Below are 20029 nucleotides of genomic sequence, written 5' to 3'. Positions count from 1 at the left end.
AGAGAGCGTAGTGCCAGGCCCCTTGGTTAGACAGTCACCGTCCCAGGCACTGTGTAACAAGGAGATTCAGTTTGATTAGTACAGCACGAGACAGAAATCATTTTGCAGGTGAATATTTCCAGCATTTATGCCAAGGCTTGATTCTGCAGCAAGAAGAAGTGGTTCTCACTACTGTAAGGATGTAGGGATGAGCCTCAGATCCTTGGAAAGCTGCAGAGCACCCAGTCCCTTGCCAGCAGTTATGGCCCTGCTTTTCCAGACATTGTGGAGTATAATCAAAACAATGGTGGCATGTAATTTACTCAGAAGCATTTCATTATTTAGATGGCTGTGGAATGACTAAATCCAACTGGTATGCAGGTGCTGATCTGGTAGTTTGGAAGCAGATGCAGTTTTATAATGCAGGTTTCAGTTCATATACGGGAATGACTTAAAACAGCTATATTTTTTTCCTAGCAAGCTATAAATGAGTCCTTGGTTTGCAGTTGTATTCAATTATTTTAAACCTATTTACAATGTATTCTATTGTAAAGCTGTGACCTTTGATCTCCAGAATGTGGTTGCATGTCTTTTGTGGGAAGCAGGAAGTCTTGGGGCAAGTGACACTTGCAGTGCAGTTTATTTTACTTAGACTTTGATTCGCCCCCCTCCCCCCTGTTTCTAGAACTGAAGACAAATTTCTGTTTCTATTGGATTATAAACAGGTTCTGGATAGCTTCAGCTGCTGCATAGTGCAGTGATATTTTAATTTGCTGGGTAGACATGTTTACTGTGTACTGTGTAGTTTATGAGTGTTACCATAAATGAGGTAATCTTGCATCTTGGTTTCCATGTGTGAAACATTACATGAGCTAATGCAGCTGCGCCACTGCTTGCTGGGTATTAGTCGACTTTATTTGGACATAAAGTTCATACTGAACTACTTTAAATATTTGTGCTAAAACTGGTAGTGATGCTTTTTTGATGTGTTTTATATGACACTGACAAATGCCAAGTTTCACAAAGCAGTATAAGAATGTGCATTCTGCTCTGTGCCCCATTGTTCTCAAAAGTGGAGATTCCAGAATGAAATCATATTAATGACAAAATTTTTAATTTATGTTCAGTTAGTGTTGCAGGGACTGGTTTATATTAAATATACAGAGGAACAGTAGCTTCCTAGCATACTGTAGCAGCCCTAAAAACACACACATTCTCTTCGAAGTCTGCATTTGGAATCTTTAATGACACATGTGGGTTGTGAGAAAAGAGAAAGTTGATTTCTGCTCCGTGTTTGAAGGAATACGTAAAGATTTTTCCACAGTTTAGTTTTGCCTACCAATATCCTTGAATCATCATGTTTTATGAAAGTCTATGTTTTTAGCATCTAGGGCTGTAGTCTCCTTACTTAATTAAAAATATTGCACATTTTTAGTTTATGTAGCTAGTTAGGAAGGTGTAATACACAGTGAGCTATAAAATATGTCAGTGTATTTTGCTAACTCTAGTATTAACACTTGCATGTAATTTCTTGGGCCGAACTTAATTTATGTTCTTCTTGATAAGTCAGAATAAGGGGCATCTGTGAAGCACATTTAAAAAGACACTAAAATTATTTTATATTATTAAGTACTTATTTTTAAGTATAAAGAAACAGGTATATATATTTTCATAAGGCGCATTAAAAGGGCCTTGTCCTGCTGATGAATGTGTTCTGAAGATCTTAAACACTACCTCATGCTTTTCTCAGAATAAATTGGAAATTATTGTGATGTGAAAGTTCATCTTTAAAGCACTTATCTGGAGAATGTAACCAGTTGCTTCTTTCCTCCCTATGTGTGTCCTTTGCTTCTTACTCTTCATCCCTTATCCATAACTTCAGCTTCTCCCAGATATTCCTTGTGACACTGGAGCTGAGGCAGCTCCACCAGTGAACTGGCTGGTGCGCATAGGCTGCCTCACCAGATCCAATGGCATGGATATTTTTTAACTTGTGTTATGAATATAATGAATATTCTTGTTTGTGTGTAAATTATACTTGAATTTCTTACAGTAACTTTGCTCCTTGTTTGTATTAGTCATTGTGAAATGTTTAATTAGAAGAACTCAGAGTCATTTTGCATAGTCAGAAAACACATTACTGTATGACGTGGTTTTGATTTCGTTTTGCCAAAACTAGGTATTGTCTAAAGGAGAAGTCTTTGGGATTTAGGTATTTAAAAAGTACAAGATTGCTATACATGTGGAATTAATGAAGGCCTTTATAAAAAAGAAACAAGTTTTTGAAATCTTACTATTGTTAATATTGTTATTATTTGCATTGAATACCCCTGTGTGTGCAGAGATTAACTTAAGGCTCAATGTAAACCTAGTTGCTTGTTTTCATATTTCTATTCATTATGTGCTTTTTACCAGCTGTATTAAACAGCTTGTTTCCCTTCAGTGGAACAGCAGCCGCAAGGCCTTTGAAAATATTCGTTAGTGTACGTCTCACTCAATATAATGTGAACCCCCCACTGTTTTATGTAGAGGGATCTGTGGGTTATATACTGAATTTAGTCTACAATCCGTTTTTACTTATGGTTTCCAGTAAACTTTTTCTTTAAGATTTTTGCATTTTTAATCTCTAGGCTTTCTCACTTTAAATTTTGCCATAGTTTGTGTTTTTCTTTAAGCTGTTGCCCTTGAAATTGTTAGCGTGCTGAAGTTTAAGCTTTTGTAATTCATCAGTTTCCTAATTAAACTGTTTTCTAATTCTATGGATAGATGGTTGAAAATGTGAACTCTCAAGTCTCAGATTTACCTGGGCAATTAAAAATTGTACTGTATTTTAAGGCCCAAAATTTTTTGTAATGGTTTTTACCTCTTAACTCTTGCGTAACTGGAAAGAATGAATTGTGGCTTTCAGGGGCTGGCAGTGTAGCCCCTCTCCTTCCTCTTCTTTGTTTTCTTGTGCAAATTTCTGGAGGTGGGAAGGTCTTCTTTTCCTCCCTCTTCCCCAGTCCTGACATTGTAGGTGCCAGTCAGACAGGATGTGTGCCTGGCAGGCACTACCAGGTTCTGCTGAATTTTCATGGTTAGGCAGCCATCATTGCTTTCTGTTCTTGGTAGTTTTGAATCTTCTCTCAATTTGAAGGTTTTTCACTGGGTGCTTGAGCATTGCCCACACAAGTTTTGTGCAGAACTAACTATAATGTTATTGTCTAGTGGCAGGGAAGTGTCTGGGAAACAAACACTGAAATACAAGGCAGCTGATGAAATTTCTGTCCATAAATGAGTCACAAACTTTTCAGAAATCTCTTTCCTACAGGTACCTTTATTTTTTCTTTTGTGCATAGAGTGTGATACTGAAATTCTCACACATGTTCATGGCCCAGGACCGATAAGATAATTGCAATACTTAAAAATTAACAACAATTAGCAAGTTGATTTAAAAAACCTTTTGCATTTTAGTATTTTTAGTCCTCTGATGTCCAGAAAAATATATTGCCAATATCTTAACTTTTAGCAAAAACAGATATAATTATGTCAAATATGAAGCCATGCAATTTTAATTGTCATCATGTCATGTTAATAATACTATTTCCTGCACACACTGTCATTTTTGCAGGTAAATGGTTTTTGTCTTCTTCTACATCTCTATTTGGGTGCACTCACTAAGCTGGACATTCTTCTTGTGAGTTTTTAGTATTGCCAATAATCATACACTAAGAATTTCATTTGAGCACACAACAATAGGTCTTTTCATAGGTAATTTGAAGGATAAATCAGTAATTATGCATTTAATTGGCTAATAAATCATAGCACATTTCCCTTATTTTCCGTAGTGCTATGATAAATCTTTATAATGTGGCCTGGTGTATTTTTGTAAAGAAGAAAACTAAAGGGCTTGTTTAGTGTGTGTACAGTGCAGAAGTGTCATAAATATGTAAGGCCCTCTAAGGTGATTACTGTGTTACATGAGAAGTCCCTGTGATTACCTGCTTAGGGGTTTTATGAATGTACATTTTAAAGGATGTATTGAAGTTGTAGATTTTACCACTATATCATGTATTTATTTAGTATGTAAATAGCAGGAGGGGAGCTTGCTCAAGCTAAATCAAATTTACAAAGAATGCTGCAGTAGAGCTTTTTGAAATCTTTGCACTTGTGGTTCTGATTGTTATAGTACCAATTCTCAGACTTTTACAATTTTGTTAATTTTCAGAGTTGTATTTTTTTTTAATGGTGAATTGGGATTTATTCAAACACTTTAAAATTTGAGAAAGGTTTTAGGTAGCAGAATCTCTGCATGTAATTTCCATCAACACTGCAGGCTATTATATTTAATTTTCTTATAAGGAAAGATGTGGGATCATTTTGTATGTTTGTTCTCATTTAATGGATAAATTTTTCCAAAAATATTTAATGAATGGAAAAAGATCAACATTGCCACAATTAAAGGATGAATAAAAACCAGGTTAGGTACAAAAGAATGAAATGTAGTCTAAGTCACTTCTTGCCTGAGAAAAGCACTGGCCGTTTTATTGTTTGTCTTCATGAGAGGAAACTGAAGAGGATGGTTGTTAAAATAAAAATTTGGATTAACATAACTCATTTAAAAGAATTTAAGTCATGAATGACATTGAATTATATGCCTAGCAAATTCTGTCATCTCAGTGGCAAGGGCAGTACATAAAGTCACCAAAAGACTTTGTTCTAAAACTTTTTGAGTAAGATGGAATTTTTATGTGTGTGTATTTCCTTGTCAGCAGATCTCTGGAATAGACTCAGTATCTGAGAGACATGGAATTCTTTTTTTTTTTAAGTAAAACTTTACAATTAATTATTTCATAAAACAATTTACAACATTTTCTAGGTGGATTGACTATAGCAAGATTTATATTACTACAGAACAATGTTTCAAATAAGATTTTAGTATGTGTGCATGCAAGCTAAGTAGTAGTAGGACATACTATATTATTACAGTTCATAAAAACAAAAAAATCCACCTGCATGGGGTGGCTGCATAAAAGCTTATTATTTTGATGTTTGTTTGTTTAGTTATAAAATGTCCGCTTTAATTTACTTACATGCTGGGGAAAAAAAAAGGGTATTTAGCAAATTGAGAACACTGTAAGATGAAGGACTAATGAATGACTTCTACCATCAAATTAACAAACAATTGGAATATTCTGTTTAACTCAACCTACAGTGCTCAGCCATCCTCTGTAACACTCCCCAAATGAAATACAGCAAAAATGCAATGGGACCAGTCAGAGAAGTTCATTTTATTTTGGTTTTGTAGCAAGCAAGCACACCCTGCTTAATCCTTCTGTGGCAAGAATTCTTGCCAGCTTGTCACATAAGGAATATTTTTCAAATGTGGCTATTTACAATTATCCCAGTTATTTCATACTTTTGTATGAATAATGAAATAATGGATAGAGAATGAAATAGAGAATAAGTTCTTTCCAAGGAGCTCGAGCTATTTTTTTTTTCATTCTCACAGTTTTCTTCGTAATTTATTTCAAACCCATGGTGGTTGGAATGCAGATATGGAACAGAATCTGGAATCGAAACCCAAACGTTTGATTGAACAAAATGGTAGCTTCCTGAACCATCTTCCACAAAGGTGTAAGGGAAAACAGTTTCCCCACATTCACTTATCACATACATCATTATGGAAATGTGCTACCTGGCTTCAATAATTTACGAGTGTGGGGCAAAAAAGAGATTTCTATTCAGAAACAGAGCCCACTGCAGCCATACTCCTCCTAATGAACAGTTTGATAAATAACTCTTATCCATTTGCCCACTATACCAGTCCTGAAATTATCCCATTGCCACCAATTTATTTTCTATGGGCATCAAATTATATTGTGTTGTATTCTGTTACAGTGCAATGGAAGAGAAGTGTGAAGAGAGTGGGAGTCCATCATTAAGATACAGGTTTTAAGTAAAGATTGTGTCTGTTATTTGATTGACAAGACTAGAGTAACATTTATACATCGTGTACTTCTACATTTGGATTGTATTTCTGGTTCCTTTTCTTCACTTGTGAGTTAGAAATTCTTGGCAATGCTGAATATACAAAATAACTGTAAACCTCACTGCAAAGATGGGTCTCTGAGAGGGAGGGAGAGAGAGAGGAGAAAATGATTTAATGCAATAATGATTTTAGCTATACACAGGCATCCCTTTTTTGTCTCGATTTGTTAAATTACCTGACGTCTCCATGTGTAATTTAAACAAAATTTTGTTCTCTAGTCGTTCTTCCTTTTGAGCTATCTTCTCAAGGAGAAGGATGATGAATGGAAACATAAACAGAGCATGAGAATGTCAACTAGTTCCCAAACATTTCAGTGGTTTTTATAAACAACTGGTCATTGTTACCTTTTGCTGGATTACAGTTTCCTTTAGAACAACAGTGCTCTTCAACTGCATTACAAAGTTGATTCTAAATGTTTTTGCATAGTTGCTTAAAGGCTTTAATGTTTAAATAATGGTTATATAATTATACATTGTTTAAACAGTTAGCTTTTAAGGCCAGCAATAAGCTCACATTTTATACACATACTACCAAAAAACGATAATGAAACTGCATTTAAAAGATACGAACTGACCTTAGAGTGAGCAATCGTAGTTCACGGACATTTGTTTCGATTTTAAAATTTGATTTTCAATATGCTTGTTTTCATTTGGAACATGACTGGTTATTCCTGGTATTCTCCTGGGCTGGCCTTTGAACACAGGCATGGGCAGCAGTGAATTTTTCACCTTCTGAATCCTGTTTTTGGCATTCCTGGTGTGTTGTGGGCCCTCTTCTCTGTGATAGGAAGTGCCAGCTTGCATCTCGCTGGTCTACACAGGCACAAAATGTTTTCTGAGGCTTGAACTGAGTGCCTTGGAGGGGCAGGATTAACATCACAGCATTGTTAGTTGTCCCCTAAGACATTGTGGCAGCTGTTGATTTTTATTTTGAAACGATCAAAATAACAGCAATTTACACAAATTAAGGTAATGCACAGTATTTTAACTTCTAAACAGCGACACATTTTGGGTCTGCTATTTCTGCTTAAGCTATGATTTGTCTTTCTAAAATAACACAGAATTGCATTTGTAATCTTCTCAAATGGCATTCATAGAGTGACTAAATTAAGATTTTTTTAGATGTTCAACAGTTTAATACAGTAGCAGAAAGTCTAAGGACAAAAAAGTTAAATACTTTTTGTCAATTTTATAGAAGCATTTTAGAAATCATGTTTTACAGGCACACTATGTTTTCATTTTAGATACTGTACAGCTTTAACGACTTTCTAATTTATACAATTTTGTTCCATTGTCAAAACATTTAATTATATCATGTCTTGAAGGTGTAAAGCTGTCAAATAAATCAGAGGCTCAGTATAAACATTTGGTGAATTGCTTTTGCTACCATACCGTAGTTGTTTCTGGGCAGTTAGTGGAACTTTTTTTAAGCATTTACTCAGCAGGTACAGGACAGCACTGGCGCAATGAATTGCTGATTGCTTGTAAAACAGCAGGCAGTAATGCCCTCACTCTTTGGAACTCTGCTTTATAAAATCAAGTGGCAAGACTGCATGGCACAGAGAGCCAGCAAACAGCAAATGTGTTTCCTGCCTAAGGGTTGTCGGAGATTGCCAAAACTATTACCCCCCCCCCCCCCCCCCCCCCCCAAAAAAAAAAAAAAAGATATGTGTAATTGCTGTTTTTCACATTGCAAAAAATAAAGTTTCCACCACTAGAGGGAAGGGAATGTGTTCAGGCTTTATAAAATTTGGCAACTTGAGCGTGGAAAATGGAAAGATTGCTATTTTTGATGAAGGCCTTAATAGCTGTATTTAACTAGAATAAAATTTAAAAAACAAACAAACAAAAAAACAAAACAAAAAAATCAAACCAACAGCTTGCATGTGCTTTTAGAATATTTAACCTCCCTCTGAAAAGAGGGGACTCTTCTCTTTTTTGGCCAATATTTTGTCGCGGTGTCAGTACAAACTGCAGGCTGCCCAGAGCCGGATTTGGATGAAGTAAATTAGGTTCTACTTTGAAGCTTTTCTTCTTTGCCTCTTTGAGAGTGAATGGGGAGGCCCTGGGCCGAGAGCTGCTTTTCATTAGTGCCCCACGTACCTACTTGAAAGGCAGAGCTCTCCTAGCGCACACAAACACGGCGCTAAAGCAAAGCTTCCCTTGCGGCACGGCTCCTTGTCTCCCTTTCCAGTCAGGTGCTTCCCAATCTGAGTTAATTACTGCGGGCATTTATTCCAGTCACCCCCGCTCCGTGCCGGGGTGGCCCCGTTTGAGGCGGGCCAGGTTTGAAAGCCGCCGCGGGCTCCTCGGGAGCGCCTCATTAGAGCCGGGGTTGCTCCCCCGCCCCAGCACATCCCTGCACCCCTTAACCCCTCCCTGGCTGGGAGCGGGGCTCGGAGCCTCGGCCACGGCGCTGGGCAAGGGCCCGGAGCCGCCGGGGCCCGCAGCGGCAGCGGCGCTTTGCCGGCGGCTCCGCCGGAGCGCTGAGGGGAGGCATCCCCAGCTGCCCCGCCCGCCAGCTCGCAGCGTTTCCGAACGCTGCGAAAAGGGATTTTTTGCTGTTTGGCACATACCTGGGGTAGTGGAAATAAAGGGTGGAATTGAAAATGCAGAGCTGGTTTCCCATTTGCTCTGCAGGGCAAAGCTGAAGTGACGGAGGCTGGTGCCTGTGGCACTGGGGTGACAGAAGCTGCAAGAGGTGCCTGTGGCAGTGGGCTGATGGAGGCTGGAGGAGGTACCTGCGGTAGCACTGAGGTGACAGAGCTGGAGATGGTACCTGCAGCACTGAGGTAGTGGGTGTTGGAGGGCACCTCCACACCTGAGGTGACATAGGCTGGAGGAGGTACCTGCGGTGGCATTGAGGTGACAGAGGTTGGAGGAGGTACCTGGAGCAGCAAGCACCCTGTGGTGTGAAGGTGGTGGTACTCTATAGCTATGGGCTCCTTTCACTTCTCTGGATAAAGTTGCGGTTTCACAGAATGTTCTGAGTTGGAAGGGATCCCCTAGGATCACCAAGCCCAAGTCTTGAGTAAATGGCCAACAGGGCCAGTAGAGCTCTGGTGAAACAAGGACCCGATGGTGCCCTTGTGCTTAGCATCCTCTAGGTAAGAAAACTGCATGCCACTCCACAGGCTTACTAGAGTGCTATTTGATTAAAACCTTGTTGTTTGGTTGTTGCTGCCTTAAAACATGGCATAATATTGTGCTGCTTTTTTTGTTTTGTTTTGTTTTTTATTTTTTAGGCCTTTCTTCTTCCATCCTGGGAAGTAACATCATAGATAGTTGCTTGTTTTCCCTCAAGTAGCAAGAGCTGCTGTGGGAGTTCAGCTTCTGAATTAAATGGTTATTTGGAAGATGGGAGTTTAATATCATTTTACTACAGTATTACTTTATTTCTAAGTGTTAGGGGTTTTTTTAGCACATCTGTGAAGAAAAAGTTATGTTGTTAATATAAGGGGAAATTCTAGAGTTTTCTACCATCTTATTTAGCTTATAACAGGAGAATATGTAGTTAATAAAAATGTTAATAACTTACCAGATGCTTTTTCAGCATTCAACCTCTAAATGTTCATAGTATTCATCTCTTGTGCCCTTCCCACTAGTGTGGTTCATGGCAGAGTAATATATAGGTTATGAAAAGTTTGCTCTCAACTGGCTGCAGACTGTCTGTTGCACTTGGAGGTGTTTATGCCTTGGTTTCCTGAGCATGCTCAATATACTCAATATATCACTTGTCTTTCTGGTCTTTCTGTGTACAGCTGTCTATGGAAATTTGAGGCTGGTTAGGTGAAAGAAGGGAATAAAATCTAGAAAAAATTTTTACAAGAAAGCATTATGAATAAAGCTGTTTGAAACTTAACATGCAATACATTATGAAATGAGAATAAAAAAAATCAGAAAATTTTGTGCTTTCTAAGGATGGATATTTTAAGAAGTAATTTATAAATACATTTTCAAATAATTAATACATTTACAAATTGTAAATACATTTACAAATTCATTTTCAGTTTGATTTCTTTCAAGCATTGAACTTCACTCCTAAGAGCTTTTTGTTCTGTTATGAATTCCAGTGCTAGCCAACCTCCTCCCAGGGACCATGAGACAACCCAGTGGATCCATTGGGAGAGGGAATGATCCAGTCAGGATTGGGGCAGGGTCCTCCTTAGTCAGGAAACTGGGAGCCCTTGCCCTAGGGTATTTGGTAGGTGAGCCACCCTGAGTGCCAGTGTGTCTGGATCCAGACTTTCCAATAGCTTGGGTAGTTTGTTATGCAAGTGTGCCAGAACAAAATGTTAAATGGAAACCTGCTGTGTTTGAGCATGTTTGCAATGAGCATTTCATTTTCCAAATAGTATATTCCACAAATCTGATTATTTTTCCTTAAATGCTGAGTGTCCTTGCTGCACAAATTCTTCCTTTCTCTGTCATTCTGAAAGTCAAATGATGATTCTCCTTTGTCAGTCCAATTAAATGCCAGCTTCAAGGAGTCTGATGTACTTGCCAAACACACCTCGTAGTGTCATCCTAAACAGCCCCTCAGAATGGTTTTATAAGAGATCAGGGTTTCACTGTTTATAGTCATCTCAAACAAACAAATCCTGTTCTTAGCTGGGCACTTCAGCCCCCGAAGTTGCACATTTGTCCCATGTGATGATATAGTGTTGTTTCCTATTTTTGTAGCAGTCTGATTTATTCAGATGTGGTACCCTAAATTGCCTTTGTAAATCTTGTGTTCTGTTCCCCAAAAGCTCTAGAACTGTTCTATTCTGTGAATTAGCAGACAAGTCAAATTACAAGATTGAAATAACTTTTCTGCCTGACTTGCATCTAAGCTGTGTTTTAAATTTTAAATTCCTTGACCTTTTGTCATACCATTTCCTAATCTTAAACAACTTTCTCTGGAGCGTTTTTATGCCCCCCACCACTGGCTTCAAAGACAAATTAGATTACTCTCTACAACTCCTAAGATGTTTGCTTGTGCTGTTTGCAGTGATTTGAAGACCATGTGTTTGCAACCATTGCTGTCTCCTCTTACATGCATACTAATACTTGTTGATCATTACAGCTCTTGTGAATTGGGTATACAACTGACACATCAAAGCACAGCATAAATGCTGCAAGCTGTTGAAACAGAATGCAAAAATAAAGCAACAGTTCGCTTTTAGGGCTTACGGAGTACGTGTTAGGAAGGAAGAAATGCACAAGAAGTTTAAATGTAAAATGCATGAAAAAAAATTACTAGTTTCTCACAGTTTGAAGTGTGTTGTGCTATCATTAACCAAACAATATTCTTAGGCTTAAACTTGGAGGATTCGATGGGGTGGTAGCCTAAATACTTATTTGAAAACCATTTCAAGTGTGGCTTGGTCTGTGTTCACATAATTTTTTTTTTTGCATTTTAGTGATTCAAGCTGTATTCATGTTTTTTGATGCTTTCTAGAACTTCATGACCTTCACTGCAATCACTGAGTTTGTATGTTGCACTAGGATTGTGTTACCGGTATGTTCAGTAAATGTAAGCTAAAATCAAAATCCCACTGCTAAGAGTACTCTAGTACTTTCCTGAATTTCTGAATTTGGTCTGTTTGAAGCTTCAATGTTTAAAAAGCTCACACAGCCTCAAAAGCAAGCAAATGTTGCACGGTTTGAAGTTTTGAGGTGTGTATTTTGCACCTCTCTCTTAAAGGGAAAGAAACACAAAAAGCTCAATGATTGTTTACCATCCTTTCAGAAGTGTGGAGTCCTCTGACCTTTCAGTTTGTCTTTGCTAACACTTGACATTCAGACTGTGATCACAAGGCTGAAGGAGGTGTCACACAAAAGTCCCTTGGCTAGAAGTAATGCAAGTGAGGTAAAGCATTGGAGGCAATGTCCCCGCATTAGACTTCCGAGGGGAAAAATAGGTTTTTGTGGCAGAGTGGGATGCTGAGACAACCAGTGCACAGCATTGTGCTCTGAAATGCAGTCCCATCTGGTGGAATTTTGGTGTTTGGTGGTTGGGGTTTGGGTTTTTTTTTAAAACACAAAACTTCATTTGGACTAATTTGGCTGAGGCAACTGTCAGCTGTGTGGTTAACAGCCTGTGCTTCCACGGGTAATAGGTTCCAGATCCAGGCTGTCAGTCTTCATGCAAACAAGTGCTAGAGGATATGGCTAGGAGAGGAATTGCTGAATTTCAGGGAGGAGGGAACTTCCTGCCTCCTTTTGGTAATACGTGTGAGAATTTTCAGAAAGAGTTTTCATTCTCTGTCTTGGCCTCAGGATGTTGATGATTTTCTGTGGGAGAGAATCCACTTAACAACGTAGCAGATGTTTTAAATGTGGACAACAAATTCAGGGATGTGGTGGAGGAAAGTGGAAATGGTCAATAACTCAGCAATACCTACTGGTGTTATCAATATTTGCTTGTAGGCAACTTTGTAGTAAAAATTGGTTACGGACTAGCCAATCTTTGTGTCTCTGGGGAAGGACAGATGCCAGCCACATATAGCAGTATTATCAGTATTATGAATAACAATGGCCATTTGTGTGATTTCACAACTGCAATTAATTATGGCTTTTATAAATTATTTTTCATGTAGGGGAATGTAATAAAGGCCCCCTGATAATTTTTTGTTCATACCAATTATGTACCTTTTCTACCTCTTGGTGTGAAGGAACCAGACAGTTGGGACAGGGCCATTCTTGGGATGCCTTTTGAAAAGCATCTGTTTACTGTTGGAGCCTGTGGGCTGAGGCAGGTTTTGCCCTCTCTTTTTTTTCAGTAGGGAAGTTAGCATTGTAACAACCATGAATTTGTGAACAACTGAGGTAAGGCAACACCTAAGGTAGATGTCTAAACTCTGAAACTTGGGAATAAAATGCATAATTTGTACTGTTCATAAACTGTTTGTGGAAGATTGTAGCAGTTCTGCCTTAAAATATTTCTCTCAAATTTGAAGGTTATCAAGGATATACTGAGAAATATTTTAAAAGCGATCACTGCCCTTGATGGAAAGAGTAACTACAAATGCTCCAATGCATTTTTTTCATATTCTCTAAAATCTTTTATTCCTGCCACCTAATAAAAGACATTTCAGTTGAGAATAAAGCTGAGTTTCAAAGGAGATGCAGTTTTCATTTTATAAAATGTGTAGCAGCTGTCTGACTTTTCCATTTAAACTACAAAATTACTGTCGTAGACTCAATATAGAAATTACCAAAAGATAAAAAAGTGCTTAAGATTTTTTGGCTAAACATGCTACTCTTATAATGCAATAATGGCATTAATTCAGATAGGAGTTTGAATCATTGCATTGCAAAATATTTTTCTTTGTTTACGTGCTGCTCATGCAGAATATACCTTGCCACAAAATTTCAGTAAGTTACACTATTATGCAAATTTCCTTTTTTGTTAATACTTACTAGCTTAATGTTAAATACAGGGAAGAAGGAACAGAGAAAGGGAAGTTAATCTTCCAGAGATCTCCTGTGTCTGAGCTTCTCGAATTGCTGATATCTTTTTTTTCTATGAGATCATTTGTCTTCAGTAAAGCAACTAAGTTAAATGTTTTATTAGGACTGTGTTTTCCAGAGTACTTTATCCTGGTATCGCTAACCAAGTAGAGAAATAAAGTAAAATGCCCACTTTTGTTACAACAGTAATGAAGGATTGGCAGTGCATTTCTGGAACACAGGCACAGACAAAGGAAAAATGAAATAGTTACTTTAATTTTTTTTCTGTAAATAATGCTCAGTTTCTTAAGTATTTCATGCTTAAAGCAATTTGTAAATTACAGTAGCAAAACTAAATGGATTTGCTTGAAATAGTGACTTACCAAGTTAAAAAACCACCAATCATGTGAATTGTTTTGATTTTCCTTTCATCCATTTGAAATTTGTGTTACCTCATGCAGAACATGGAGTTAGTTTTCTGCTTAGTACTTTTGCTGTCCTCTTCCTTCTGATATCCTCAAGGCAGGCCTGAATCCTGTATTTTTCTAATAACTTTATATACATCTTTATTCTCAGATGTGTGTACCTCTGTGATCAAACAGTGTCACTGGTGAAAGTGCATTTCCTAATTTACTTTTGAAATCCAAGAGTTTACTGAAAAACGTCTAAAGATAAAGCCAGCATTTGTAGAGTTAATATGTTATTAGGAGGACAGGAAATCTGGCAACTATTGCAGAAACTAGACCTAATGGTGCACACAAACAATTTGTCAGTCTTGGTAAATGTGAATAGCTTTCCGCAAAGTGGCTGCATTTGCTTTGTTTGAACAGCCTAAACTTTTCCTTTTCAAACTTTAAATCTTAGAAGTGAAATGTGATCCCCATATTGAATCAAAATAATTTAATTCAAAACATATTCTGATTGGAACAAGGCTGATGTGAAAAGCAACTCTAGAAAAAAAAATGTTGAAAGGACTTTCTATCATATATTTAGCAGGAAAATTTGAAACAGTTCTAATTAGGCTGAAAAAAACAGCCTTCTTCGTTGTAACCTACAAAGGTCATATATCAATGTTAAGGCAGCATTACCAACTTGTGTCTGAAAGCCTGAACATGCAAACATCATTCCAGTTGTTTAGTTTTGGTGGGCTTGGGGTTTTGTTTTGAATGCATGTGCACACATGTATTTCCAAGCCAGAACACGTATTAGTTTAAAGTCCTTACCTGCTGCTGTAGTTATGCAGGTTTTTTGTCGTGTTCAAGAAGAGTATTTTTCACCTGAAAGTTGTGATTTTGCAAAAAAATGTGTGAAATCCTAATACTTGCTTTTCTGTTCATACATAAATATTTTTCAAGTGGAACATAAAAGAGACTCCATTTTAAGCATTTCAGAGGAAATTCTTCCAGGGGGGAATTAAAATGTTTAGTCCATTAAAGGTAACAGGCAATTATTTTTACTTGAGAAGTGTATTCCTGGGTTTGTTGGTTTGGTTGTTTGCATTTGGTTCTTTGTTTTTTGGGTTTTTTTCAATTGAATAAATAGGAAAGATTATTCATGTACAAGCAGTTTTGGTTTCTCAACAAAGTTTCTCCTTTCATTTTAACATTTCATAAACCACATTTTCTATGGTTTGGACACTTTTTCTGTCATTCAAATAAGAGTTGCATGCATGCTTTATGCTGTGCTTCAAAATTACTTTGCTTTAATCAGCATAGGAATAAGGCAAGTAGGTCTGTCATTTATTTCTGAATAGCTTGACTATGAATATATATCTGTGCTAATGAAAAAAAAATGCAGTTAAGCCTTTCATCTAATTTCAGTGTTAGAACATCCCAAACTCAAGCACAATATGTATTTATTTTTAATAGACATCACTTCATATGCTGTATGTCACTGCATAAAATCTAAAGCAGAAATAAAAGTAGAGGACAAAAGCCATAGTAGTCACTTCAAAGATACAAATCTTGATTCTAAAGGTATAATATTGTTTGGGAAAATATATAATGATAAATCTTTAGAGAATCTCTACTGGACAAAGGAAAAATCATTCCCAGCGTGCTAGTTTTATGTTTTTGTTGTTCCATCCTTATTCTACCAAATAATTTGTATTAGTATTAGACTGATGTTAGTCTTTGGTTGCCAGCAGTAAATTATTCTTTGTTCAGTTCTTCCAGAGAACAGGACAGGAAAAGATGCTCATAAAATAGTGAGTTTTTCACGATGAGATAGTTTTGATTGCACATATTTAGTGACATCACATAGTGCATTCAGAAAGTATTTATGAGTAAACTAGAATTTCCTAGTTAGATCAAAGTTTCTATTTGTTGATGTGTCTCAAGTGTTTCTACCTTGGGAATAGAGAAATGAAAGTTACTAATAGGTGTTTGTGTTTGACATCTGTATACTGTACTTTTTAGCATATCTCAAGTGTTTTAGTCTCTGCCTAATAGATCTCATTAAAGAAACAGATATCAGCCCCAAGACAGTTTGTCAAAGTTAATATGAGTCTCCTGTGGACAGAATTGACAATCTGTATGTGGCTTCAAGTGACTGCCTTTCCATGGGCTTGTTTGATCCATTAACAATTGGGCATTAGTCCCTGATTTGTTTTACAATAACTCAATGGGTTTGGATATTGCTTTATATGCTGGACATTTTCAGGGATTTCCTTGTTGGTGCGTATTTCCCTCAGAGTACGTGGTGAGCAATGAGCTCTCTCTGCCCTGGGAGTGCTGGCAATTCCTTGGTTTGCTCCAGGAGCAGCATGGAAAGATGTTCATATCCCATGGCTGTGTGCTGGGTTTAACTCGAGCCTTAACGAGCACTGCCTGTCCTAGATTAAGTTGAGGCTGAAGTAATCCTAAATGCTGAACCATCAATAGGCTTGGCTTAGGTTTGCAAGAGGTAAATGCTAACAGCAATGTTTAAAAACAACAAACAAGGCAAACACCCTTCTTTTTATAACCAAATATTTCTGCAAATTTCAATGTCTTCATTTCTCAGACGCTTTCTTAAGAAGGATCCATATTTAAATATACCAGTGCAAAGTGCATAACGCTGATCCAGCCCATGGTGTTGTTTTCCTTGGAAGTGTGTTCTTTAGTCATTATACAAGCTGTTAATTATTCTTCCCCCATTGATTATGTCATAGCATTAGCACTTCCCTCTAACCAAGAGCTTAACTGTGGACATGAAATACCAGGCAAGCTTATTTGGCCTTTGAATTTGTGTGCTGTTTGGTCTGTCCTACAAGGTCCTGATGCAGACTGTAGCTGGTTTTCAGTTATCTCTTTCACTTGGGAGTTGGCAGCTAAGAAGATTTTAAAACCGCTTAATAAGGAAAAAAAAATCTGCTTTTGAATCTGTAAAAATTTCAAATGCAAAATAACTTCAAATTTGAAAAAGAAAAGTAAGATCAGGATGACTCCCAGCCATTCCCTGAGAAGGCAAAGTGTTCTAGTTTTGCTTTTAAAGGAAAAAAAAGGTCACATTTATATAGACATTAAGGAGCTTGCAGTGGTATTCCTTTAATTATTCACATCCTAATGCTTTGTGAGGGTAATATTACTCTTGGAAAATCTAGCTTTTGTATGAAAGGAGAATATTAGCTACTTCAACACATGCTGAATATTTACTTGTGTACCTATAAAAAATCTCAAGTTCCTAACATGCTTGTTTTCTTGGTGTTAAATAGTTATAATGATAACAGTAAGTATGTTCCAGTTTTTTTTTTTTTTATCAGGATAGCATGAAAATTAATTCTTATCATTGTAATTTGCTGAGCCCTGTAGAATTTTATGGCTGCACATTGCAGTATTGTGGACACTCATGAGACTCCTGACTGGTTTTATCTTATTAAACAATTTTGAAATCATTAATTTTTAATTGGCCTGCTTGTGGTTTTTTATAGTTTTAATTGTGTGTCTGTGTCTAAATATTGGGTGTTTTTTAAATTAAAAAGAAAAAAATCCCAGCTAAGCATATATATTGTAAGGTTTTGCTACATGGTCATCCCAACAGATATTCTACTGTGTGGTGAATCATTTTAAAGAATGCTTTCAGCCATTCAGTATCCTAATAAAAGTAATAATAAAAAAAGAATGATATGATGTCTAAGATATGTACAGGTCTTTTCTTGATTGAAAGTTCTAATTAAGTGAATCGAGGAAAATTAACTGAAATTAGCTGTCAGAAAGTCACATTTAAATGAGTGATGATCTGGAGTGGCAGTAAACATTTAAATGATATAAATTGCCATTTAAGTGTATGGTTTAATGTTTGTCATGCATTAATATGACATGAGACTGCAGTGACAATCAAGCAGCTTGCTCTAATTTGAACATATTTAGGGCTTTTGTCTGGAGTGCACCACACAAATTAAGACAATTGCTTGTTTTATGTGTCAATTTAAATGTTGTTTTCAGGCATCGGTTAATGAAACAAACCCATCATTTTTGTGTGCAAATTGCAGAGTGATTTCCTTGGTTTCCCGATTAATTTCAACTTCCTCTGCTCAAAATTAGGAATTTCCTTTGCAAGGAAAATGCCATTCATTTTGCTAGAAGAAGAGAATATCTGTTTGTTGTGTTTTTTCAGTTGGTAATTCAAATCAGAAATACATAGAATCCTCTGTATAAAATAGGAAAAACAAATCCTGATTGTGATCTAATCTACATAAATTAACTCAGATGACAATGATTTTTAGGTTACCTTTTAATATAGTGGTTTTTGGATGCTCTTGTCTTGGGGATTGGGTTGTAACTGGTTAACATCTTCAGAAAAGCAGCCTAATCATTCAGCATAGCATTTCTGTATAGGTATCTGTATAGGTTTGTACACAAGAAAAGTGTGAAAGTGGTGGCAGTTTGATATTTCCATCCTGTTAAAAAATTTTTACCCTAGCGTCCCTGGCTAGTTAGTCCTGTTTCCCAAATTCTATCAGTCTTCTCTCTGGCTGTCAGAATCAGATAATCCTGCTGTTGTTCTTCAGCATGTAGATCACACAGGACAGCACAATTTCATTTTGAGAGTTCATAAAAACATAGCCTGTCTGTGTGTAAAGGCACAAATACTTTCCACTTACTGCTTTTTTTTTTCTTTTTTTTCCACTTTTACAGCTTAAAAAGTGATGTCTCAGTAAGTGGGACGTAGGGCATGGGACTCTGTCATCTCTCACAAGGCCCACCTTTTTCTGGAGAGAATGTTTAAAATACTCTTACCAATTCTGTATTTAGACTTGTTAAGATAATTTGGCATGCTGTAAAACAAAAATGCTCCTGCTACTACTAAATGATGACTATCTGGCCAACTCAAGTTTGTGTTTTGTGTGTGGTTTTTTTCACAGGCATTAGAAAGTGAGTTTGTCTCCTGCCAGCTTCACCAGTGGATTGATCTGATTTTTGGCTACAAACAGCAAGGGCCAGAGGCTGTTAGGTCCCTGAATGTATTCTACTATTTGACTTATGAAGGAGCTGTTAATTTAAGTTCAATAACGGATTCTGTACTGAGAGAGGTAAGTTTGTACTTTATAAATACAGAAAAGGCTTTGTTATCACCGCAGTGTTGAAACTGTAAAGAATCCACATTGTTCAAGGCTTCTGGTGAATGTTCTATTTCTTTGTGTTTTCTTATGGTTTGGCCACAGGCCAGTCAAATGCAAGGTGCCTGAACCAGTTGTCACAGCATGCAGAATGAATAGAACAAGGATGCAAGTTGTTCTTAAACTTTGTGCACCTGGATTTCAGCCCAAGCTGGATGCCAATATAAAAATAAAAGTTCAAGGATTGCTTCAGTTGCTGAGTTCAGTCATTTTGTTGCCTGATTCTGGATCTTCGTGGTAGTGAGCAACCTTGATTTGGCTTGTGTTTCTGAATTTACTTCTGCACTTTTTAACAGTTCTCTTTAAGTGCAGTCTTGCATATGTAGCTAACATCAGTGTTTTGTAGCCTCAGATCTTTATTTGGTTTGCTATCAAATTAAAATAACCTGGCTGTGGTTTTCAGATGCAAAAGAAAATATTTCAGCATTGCGAGGGTCAGTAGCTTTACTCAGCATCATTCAGAAAATCTGTTTGCCAAAGTATCTCACAGAATATTGTGTGTTTGAAAGTTCCTCCTCCACCACCTAAACAGCTGTTTGAAAAAGGGCAAGGTGGCATGATTAAAATAGATTTTTGATTGATTTTATGTCCTCTTCAGACACTGTATTGGTACCAAGTATAGCTGCAAGTATATTAATTATAGAATAAATGTAAATGGTACCTTGTTATAAAATATTCAGAGTCCATGAAAACAAAGTAATATGAATCCTATCAACTGTTTTATTTAGAGGTGACACAGGGACTGGCTTAATACCAAAGTGATGGCTCGATGTTGTCATTACATGGCTTGCCATCAGTCTGCCAATTGCATCTTAGTCTATTTAAACCTATAATACCTGTGTTGCACATAAACACCCTTAAATGAGCTAAGAAGGGATACAGGGACACGTGGCTTACAAGAGAGAAAATGTCATCTGGGTTTGGAAAAGATGGTTGACCCAAGAGTCACCTAGTAGATGTTCACTGTGACATGTTTTCAATTCA

At 37.0% G+C, this 20029-nt stretch overlaps 1 protein-coding gene across 4 annotated transcripts in view; it reads left to right on the top strand.

Annotated features, from left to right (window-relative positions):
* Positions 1-20029, top strand: part of LRBA (LPS responsive beige-like anchor protein) — a 367373-nt gene that overhangs the window by 293361 nt on the left and 53983 nt on the right. For all 4 annotated transcript variants that reach the window (XM_038136498.1, XM_038136496.1, XM_038136497.1 and 1 more), the window contains one exon: positions 18791-18958. In XM_038136498.1, the coding sequence (XP_037992426.1) occupies positions 18791-18958 (168 nt within the window). The remainder of the gene's footprint in view (positions 1-18790; positions 18959-20029) is intronic.

Source organism: Motacilla alba, chromosome 4, assembly GCF_015832195.1.
Source record: "Motacilla alba alba isolate MOTALB_02 chromosome 4, Motacilla_alba_V1.0_pri, whole genome shotgun sequence".
In the NCBI taxonomy this organism is placed as follows: domain Eukaryota; kingdom Metazoa; phylum Chordata; class Aves; order Passeriformes; family Motacillidae; genus Motacilla; species Motacilla alba.
Note: the sequence above shows the minus strand (reverse complement) of the source record. Positions and strands in the feature narration are given on the sequence as shown.